Below are 8,811 nucleotides of genomic sequence, written 5' to 3'. Positions count from 1 at the left end.
CCGAGTCATTTAAGTGCGACGATAGGGTAATATCCGCCAATCAGGAAGCAACACATGGTAGCAGAATACAATTCAGCGTAGAACTGACCAATCTAAACTGAAAAAAGGCAGAAAAAATATTCCTAAAAACACATCTACAGGAATAGATGGAATTCCGATCAAGCTGATTAATGAACTCGGTCCAAAAAGTAAAGAAACGTTGTTAAAAGCTCTGGAAACAGTCATAACGAATAATAAAATTCCGGTAAGCTGGCGGCAGAGTAAAATGAATTTGATTTATAAAGGGAAAGGAGAAAGGATGCACATAAAATCCTACAGGCCGGTTACCATAACATCTGTTATGTACAGGTTAGCCATGCAGGCGGTGAAATTAAAGGTGCAAGCATGGGTAGAAAGTAACATGATACTCGGAGAACTTCAGAACGGCTTTAGAAATGGTAGGCGCTTAGATGATAGCTTGTTCGTGCTCACCCAATGCATCGAAATATCTAGAGTGGAAAATAGACCTTTGTATTTGGCCTTCCTGGACATAAACGGGGCGTACGACAACGTAAGAAGGGAACTTCTGTTGAACATATTAAAAGAAGGCAGCGGTTATAAGATAATAGAGTTCCCACAGGAAATATACCGGGATAACAAAGTAGGAACTACGTGGGAAGGGATAAGAAGTACGGAAGATGTCAAAGTATGCAAAGGATTAAGACAAGGCTGTCCTCTATCACCGCTGCTGTTCATTCTTTATATGATAAACCCGGAACGGAGGATACAAGACAGTAACCTAGGTTTTAACCTGTCATATAGATTAGGTGGAAAGGCGGTAGAGCAGCGCCTCCCCGGTTTGATGTATGCAGACGATATTGTGATGCTAGCTGAGAGTCTGGAAGAATTACAAACTCTAGTTAAGTATTGCGGAGACGAAGGAGACGCTCTAGGCTTCAGTTTTAGCGCAGTCGGGTTTGATGATTTTCAACGGCTCAACTGATCAGGGTCTTAAAAATACAAGGCATGAAATACCTAGAGTAGCAGAATATAAATATCTGGGGGTATGGGTAAACGAAGGATTGGCATACATTGGAAAGCATGAGCAATCACTTAAGGCCAAAGGGCGAAGGAATGCCGGGATAATGAAGCATAAGGCATTGTGGGGATACAATAGGTATGAGGTTTTCAGGGATATTTGGAATGGAATTATGGTGCCCAGACTTACATTCGGAAATGCGGTTTTGTGCCTAAACTCAGAGGTACAGTCGACATTAGAAATAAATCAGAGATCCGTTGGACGATTATCACTAGGTGCCCACGGCAAAACTACAAATGAGGCGGTACCGGGAGGTATGGGTTGGGCATCTTTCGAAGTACGGGAAGCTCGGAGTAAAATATTATATGAGGAACGCCTGAGGAAATTGGACAGTAACAGATGGGCAGCTAAAGTATTTAAATACCTGTACTTAAAAAGCGTTGACTCACAATGGAGGAAAAGAACTAGGAAACTAACTAGTAAGTATGCTAGTCACAAGGACGGAGAAATAAAGAGCATTAAGCAACAGGTGAAAAACACAGAAGGTAAAAATTGGATAAATTCGATGGAAAAGAAACAGAGTGTGGAATTATACCGAAAGTGGAAAATGCAGATCAGGAAAGAAGATTTCTATGATAACTCAAGAGGCAGTGCCCTACTTTTAGAAGCTAGATCAGGGTGCCTTAGAACACGCAGCTACGAAAAGAAATTTAACAATGGAGATGACGCATGTACTGTATGTGGTAGTTCCAGTGAAACAATTGACCATATTATACGCCTTTTCACGGGCTCATAGCCGCCAGGGGGAGCCACAGCGCCGCAAACCGGATGGACACCCAGGAAACTTCCGGTCTCCCCGCGAAGCGAGCGAGCGAGCCGCAGGGTCGAGGCGAGTTTTTCTTTTGTGTTTGTAGCACGGCCAAAATACGGCGCGGTCGCCCTGTTGCATTATGTTTTCGGGTGGAAAAACATCTTCCGTGACCCCATCACGACGTGGACCGTGCTGTTGTGTGCCAGGTTGCAGCTTGCGACCTGGAACCAACCTCCTGTCGCAGGTGCGCACTTTCAGGTTTCCGGCAGACGCCGAGCGTAGAAACGCTTGGATAGCAGCAGTTCGGCGGAACCGATGGATGCCTACGAAAAGCTCCCATGTTTGTTCTGCTCATTTCGTTCAAGGTGAGAACAGATTTATGATGTCTGTTTGTGCCGCAGCTAATTCCTGCACGTCTTATGTGCGCTTTGAGATTGAACGTTGACTGGATTGAACGTTGCGGGTTGGCAATCGTCGCGACCGCATTCGCCTAATCAGCAGCTGCATCTCTAGCAGTAAAAATTGCACCGTGAAGTAAGGAAACACTGTTTTGCGGTTAGTTGTGCGTGCAAGGCGTCGCTTAGCCATTTCCACGGCAATTAGCCAGCTTGTGACGCTTGCAGTGCAGTTTCTGTCATGCAGCAATGCGAGTGTGTGTGATTTACGGGCATATAAAGTCCCGAAGTAACTCAGCTTATGATAAACGGCGTGGTTGAGTGCTCCAGAATAATTTAGACCACCTGAGGGTTTTGAATGTGTACTGAATTTGCACAGCACACGGTCGCTTTTAGACGCGTGTCGCGTCAATCAAAACTCTGCCGCTATGGCCGGGATCGAACCCAGGTATCCCGGCTTAGTAATCGAGCGCTTAGTTGATGCTTAGTTTATGAGCGGCAGTTTTTGCTGCGAAGCGGGCCCAAGCATCTTATTGTTGTAATGCCTAACTCGGTTGGTGTTCTTTTATGCGCATATCTGGCGCGATTGCTCAGGCGTCTGTTGCTAACCTTCTGGTCGTGTGTTCGATCCCGTTCGCTGCATCAACTTTTCTACAGGGACGAAATCCAAAAACGCTGGAGTATCATTCGATGCACTTTTTGTTCTACTATTCTCAGCGGCTGGAGAAATTAATTCGATCGCCTGCAAGTGCTGGTAAAAAGAGTGAAATGCTCCCAACTTGCTTGATTCAATATTTTTGTGCAGTTTCTTACTTACAAATGCAGAACGTAAAGTATGTAATCATACCAAGGAACCCTTAGTGTTTCTTTCTTTTCCTAGAGAAGTCCTGGGCAATATTGCTTTGGTGCATTTCAGCCAGTTTTTTTTGTTTTTTTTTTTTTTTTGCATTTGGGAGTGCACATGTGGCTACTAATTTTCAAACATTCTTTTCTTTCTTTAGGTAAACCATCATCTGACCCCACACATCCCGACTATGTCCCCTCCATATTTCCTTATCGTGCCTCGGGAAATGTGGCCCAGAAAATTTCTAGGTTCCAACGCGCTGCTCGAAAGGATGGATTGAAGGAAGCATCCAGGCCTGCTGCATGTAATCCTGGGCCAAGTGTGCTTGACTGTGGGCTCAACACGACTGGCGCAGGACAAGACGCGGATGATACTGCACTATCTGCGACTGCAACTGTTTCCGTGGTAGAGAATTGCCACATGGAAACAGAAACTGATCTCAGCATGCAGAATATATCCCATCTTATTGAAGAGAATGGCAGGCTTAAGCAGCGTTTGGCCTCTCTGGAGGAAGAGTGTTCAGCAGCTAAGCAAAAGGCTGGTGAACTTGAAAACAAGCATACAAACCATGCTATTATAACCAAAGAAGTGGTAATGCAGTCAGCCAAAACAGTAAAGTTTTACACAGGGTTTGTATCTACAGCCATGTTCACTGCTTTCCTGCAGTTTGTGCTGTCAGCATGGAAGCCGTCATGTGCCACATGGCTTGATGCAGAAACACAACTCATCATGGTACTCATGAGACTTCGTTTGGGTCTCCTTACCCAAGATTTGTCATGCAGATTTGGCATCTCAAATGCCACTGTCAGTTCAATTTTTCATGCATGGCTTGATGTTCTTGCTGCAAACATGACAAAGTTGATAATCTGGCCTTACCGACAGACACTTCAAGCTAATCGGCCAGCGGCGTTTCAGGACCCTTTTTTTGATGGTGTAACTGGCATCATTGATTGTACTGAAGTATTCATACAAAGGCCGATATTAATGACAGCAAGGAGCCAGACATATTCTCATTACAAACACCATAATACAGTAAAAATACTAGTTGTAATATCATCTTCAGGAGCAATAACTTTCGTATCAAAAGCATGGGGAGGCAGGACGCCTGACAAGGAGATTACTCTACGCAGTGGCCTCCTAGACAAGGTCAAGGAAGGGGATGTTTTTCTTGTTGACCGAGGATTTAGATGCGGTGAGATGTTTGCTGCACGAGGTGCAACACTTCTCATGCCATCACTAACTAAGAATCGTGCCCAGCTACCTGGTGCTGAGGTCACAACGTCTAGGAAAGTCTCTAGCGTGCGCATCCATGTTGAAAGGGCCATACAAAGATTGAAAGTTTTCAGAATTTTCCAGACTGTGCTGCCTTTGAATTTCGTGAAGAGGACTGGCGACAAGAACCTCGCAACCATAGATAAAGTGGTGGTGGTGTGCTCTGCTTTAGTTAATCTGCAAACCCCTATTATTAAGAATTCTCAGCGCAGAAGTGCTTCATAACTCTCTTCCACGAAAGTGCGGTGCTGTGAGGAAACATGAATACAGACATGCTGTGATGGAACAGCAAATGCTCATGTGTGTGTGACCATACTGACAATCATTGCATATAGTTTCATAGTGTGTACTTATGTTTTCGACTACTTCCAGTCTGTCTGCACTACGTGTACACACACTGTGATAGAACAGCAAGTGCTCATGTGTGTGTGACCATGCTTTTCATTGCATGTATTTATCTTTTCTACTACATCCAATGTGTCTGCACTGTGTGTACACAATAATTCATGTTGTTGATGTTGCCCACATTGATCTTTTCACATTTGTTTATTCTATTTTCTTGCACTCTCTGCAGTCAATTACTGCATATTGTTTGACTCAGTTTTTAAGTATTTCCTGTTGCTTGTTCTCACATGTTGAGAATTGGGCTTTTTGTTTTCTGCTTGTATAGTTATTCTGTCCTCAGAGCAGGTGTTCAAATTTTTACTTGCTGTTTGCTTCTGTATCAGTTTTTTTTATATGTTCCCTGCTTGGGACGTGAAGGCGTACTGTATTTAAAATCTATGATATTTGAGTTTGCACATCCGACAAATGCATCCGACATTAGACCTTGAAGTGAACATATTTTGTCAAACAAGCAGTGTTTATCTGCCTTTCGAATGTGATAAAATATAACACTTGGAGTGTTCAGCAAAAAAAAAAAAAGCTTGTGCTTAAGTTGAGATGCTGTAAGCTACAGGGTTAGCCTTGAGGTTTCTGCCTACAATTGCTCCACCGTAGCGGCACCTACAGTAACTAAATTACATAATCTAGCGCGAGCGCGACCTGTATGCGAGGCCACCCATTGAACATTGGAAGCGTATAGAGAAGCCTCTGCTGCTCAGATTATGCAACAAACTTAGACCGCTAAGACACAAAGCATCAGTAGGGAACTCACACTCTAACCTTTGAAGGGCAGATTTTTATTCATCCGACAGGATAACAACAGGTTGAGCCGTACAAGACCCTAGCTTCTTGAGAGCTGCCTGAATGGCAACGCTTTCAGCTGTTGTGGAGGACACGACTTCAGTAAAGCGAACAGACCCTGTACACTTCAAAGAGGGAAGGTGAAAAGCAGCAGCACTAGCGATCCTCTGGCCTTGTCCTTACTCATCAGCAGTCTACCCATTATGTTGACATGCAGTGCAAATCCATTGTCGAGGTGTGCGTCTAAGTTTTACACACTTGAGGTGAAACGCTGCCTCACAGAGTGAGCATTCCACAATGTGGCCCAACTTGGTGCCTCGGCAGTGACATGTCTTCTTTGCACGTTCGATTTGACTGAAGATGTGCATTGACTGTAGTTCCGGGAATATGTAGGTGAAAAAAAAGTTTGCTGCCTTGAGTTTAGTAGCTGCCCAAAATGTCTCGTCAAAGCTTATGATTTCTTTTGTTAGAGAGGAACCTGTAAATACCACAAAATATGCCTGACACAGCCCAGTTAGAGCCATTTGAGCCTGAATTTGTGTGTAATAGGCATGGTTATGCTTGAGCTGCAAGTCTTCATTCAGATATGCCAGTTTAGTTAAGCCCTTCGTCAGTGAAGCATCTTTCATAGTTGCAGGGCATTTCACTTCTAGTACTGATTTTGGACAGCATGAACAAGACACTAGTGCATCTGGAGATGCTCCAATAAAAGGCATGCTCCTTGAAATAAAAAGACCACAGTCTCGAAGACTGAAGCCCACATGTTTTTGAGACTCCGTTTCTATAAATGCCTGCACAGCTTTCTTCTCTGTTTCGAAGCCCCACCGCAGGTTGGAAACTTGAGGCGTCTTCACGTATCCCATATAATCTCCGCAACAAGGCCTGCTGCACCTGTGCTGCATGCTGCGACACGGTGCATTACAGAGGCAGTGATCCTCCCTCGACGTTCTTGTAACCATCTTGGTGACCTTGCTTGGCCTCGAGTAGCTTCCTCAATTTCACTACAGCATGCCGCTGTCAGTTCCACTTTTTTTCCCTCGTCTATGTCGAGGTCTTGGTATATTTCAGCAAGGGGCGGTTTCGCAGAGAGTTGCTTGCATCTGCCCACTCGTACAGGTTCCAGGGCAGCTGTCTCAGGGGCAGAATCTGTGTCCTCGCTGTCAGAGATTGAAGTCAGGATCAAAGTGTTTGGTGCAATTTCCTGAAAAAACAGTATTGGAATTAGTGCCCTATTTGCAATGTCAGTGGATCTGGTTCTTTACAGTTGCACAAACAGTGAGCATTTTCTGTGTGTGTCCTTTCTCTACGTATGTATAAAAATTTATTTAATGAGAAGTCCTTACCTTCACTTGATGAAGAAACCTTGACACTTGCTCATCCGTGAGCACTGGTACTGAGTAGTCTGGTGCCTCGCTGACTTGGGGTGGTGCACGGCCTATTTTGGGCTTAAAAAATTCAATCTCCGAGACTGGTGCTGCCTGTGGAAAGTTCAGTGTCAATTACAATTTTGCTCACAACTCTGTTCATGGCAGAATGAAAACAAAGACTTACTGTGCTTCCCTTTGATGCCTCAATCCATTTACATGCAACATCAGTTGGGGACGGGTCATTCAGGCCATACTGCGCAGTTGCCTCAACTCTAAACAAGAGTGCAGCCACGTGTGTGCAGCATTCCCCAAGGCTGAAAAATAAGTAGGAAACATGAGAAATAAAAAGTTCACAAACAACTGTAATTATTGGTGAGAACTGTGGCCCTTGAAAAAGTTTAAATGCCTTGTACAAAAGAATGCTGGAGGGTGAGATTTGACGACTTTTGTCATCCACAAGGCAACTCGATTAGGATGAATGCAACATCATGCAGTCAAGCGTCGACAAATGATCTGGCTAACTATGACATGAATATTGTCGCAAAGTAGTGGCTTTAATAAAGCAGACTTGCATGGAGACCAATAACAGCTGCCTGAACAAACGGATTATTGGGCTGAGTTGCGCCCCACGAATGAATAATATGCGTCGGTGATCACAAGCGCTCTCGGCGATCCTCGAAATAGACAGTATGGAAAGTTACAGATAACATGTTACAAATGACAAGTACAATCTAGAACAGCCCAGATGCGGCAGCGTGTCACAAACAAAACGAGATAATTCTGGACAAATCTGCATGCGGCGAGCAAAGCGATAAAGCCGCGCTCGGGCGGCTGTTAGCACAGGAAACAAAGTTTACAATGACGAATTACGGCAGTATGGCAAACATTTCATTACACGCGCATAGTTAGGCGAACAGTAGCGCTTTTCTGCGCTGTAACGCAACTAGTACAGAATTTTCGAAAACGGGAAAGTCCATTCTTTGTGGTTTGATTCATAAAAATGAAAAAATGAGGCAAGGTAAAGGCTCATGGCATTGTAGCTCTTATTATGATTCGCCTACTTACCCGGCCATGCAAGTGCAATGCGCACTTTCGATGGTTCCATCCTCCTTCACGATGCACCACGCCTTGTAAGACTTCGAAAGCGTTTGGCTGGCTTCCACAGTCGCCGCAATAACAACAACGCCGTCTCCGTGCGCTCCCGCCTTGAAAGATTTCACTTGCTTCACCTTCCCGCATATGAATGCGTTGTACGCATCTTCAAGTTTGTAAGACTTAAACTGTTCGTTCGTGTAAAAACACACGCCTTCCACAAGATACAAATAAATATCTGCTACTGTCACAGGCGGCAGATTTCGTGGGCCCGATGTAAAGGCGAACCGGACAACGTCGTCGTCGAGAGCGTCAGGCAGCTCCTCACCTCTGAACGAAAGTTTCGCGCGGTACCGCACTTGCGCCTCGGTGTCCAGCTTCTTAAAATAATCACTTGACATTATTTTTGTACAAGCGACGCACAATGAACGTAAGCACAGCCTCAAAACACGCACGGATAGTCGGGGTCTCCGTATCGCGCCGCCTGAAAAACACTGCCGGAAGTTCTTCGCCGGAAGTTTAGTGGGAGCAGCCAATGAGCGCCAGAGGCGCGTGTTTGTAAACAGTGAAAAGGCGTATACTCGAATGTAATGGTATCCATCCGGAAGTTGATGCAGGCGCAATCGCTGTTCCTGAAGCTCTGGGGTTTAGAGATACCAGTGGCCGGATGAATAAACCGGCGGTGGAAACCAGCAAAAAACGGCTGGAAGATTGGTGACTTAAAAGCAGAGAAGTGACATAATATTAGTAATGTAGAAACAAAAATTTAATAAATAGAATGATGGTTTAGTTAGCCAATCTAAATCAATAATTAAGATATAGGGAGA

At 44.6% G+C, this 8,811-nt stretch overlaps 2 protein-coding genes across 2 annotated transcripts; one reads left to right on the top strand and one right to left on the bottom strand.

Moving 5' to 3' along the window:
• The first annotated feature begins 3,390 nt into the window (after window positions 1-3,390).
• On the top strand, window positions 3,391-5,138 carry LOC146205640 (uncharacterized). The gene has a single exon (XM_084586942.1). The coding sequence runs from the start codon at window positions 3,489-3,491 to the stop codon at window positions 4,563-4,565; it is 1,077 nt and encodes a 358-aa protein (XP_084443068.1). The 5' UTR covers window positions 3,391-3,488; the 3' UTR covers window positions 4,566-5,138.
• Window positions 5,139-6,301: 1,163 nt separating this feature from the next.
• On the bottom strand, window positions 6,302-8,537 carry LOC146205639 (uncharacterized). The gene is made up of 4 exons (XM_084586941.1): window positions 7,958-8,537; window positions 7,077-7,206; window positions 6,869-7,003; window positions 6,302-6,726 (listed from the first exon to the last, which is right to left on the bottom strand). The coding sequence occupies exons 1-4, from the start codon at window positions 8,383-8,385 to the stop codon at window positions 6,376-6,378; spliced, it is 1,044 nt and encodes a 347-aa protein (XP_084443067.1). The 5' UTR covers window positions 8,386-8,537; the 3' UTR covers window positions 6,302-6,375.
• Window positions 8,538-8,811: the final 274 nt, after the last annotated feature.

Source organism: Amblyomma maculatum, chromosome 1, assembly GCF_055883805.1.
Source record: "Amblyomma maculatum isolate TAMU_Amacu chromosome 1, ASM5588380v1, whole genome shotgun sequence".
Lineage (NCBI taxonomy): Eukaryota > Metazoa > Arthropoda > Arachnida > Ixodida > Ixodidae > Amblyomma > Amblyomma maculatum.
This window is presented reverse-complemented; position numbering and strand designations above follow the sequence as displayed.

Bases quoted from the DNA above. Each gene is read 5' to 3' on its own strand.
- LOC146205639 (XM_084586941.1), bottom strand. From the start codon at position 8,385: ATGTCAAGTGATTATTTTAAGAAGCTGGACACCGAGGCGCAAGTGCGG. The intron at 7,207-7,957 runs GTAAGTAGGCGA...CTTATTTTTCAG, and splicing joins CATTGCACTTGCATGGCCGG to CCTTGGGGAATGCTGCACAC. The intron at 6,727-6,868 runs GTAAGGACTTCT...CTGTTTTTTCAG, and splicing joins GGTTTCTTCATCAAGTGAAG to GAAATTGCACCAAACACTTT.
- LOC146205640 (XM_084586942.1), top strand. From the start codon at position 3,489: ATGGAAACAGAAACTGATCTCAGCATGCAGAATATATCCCATCTTATT.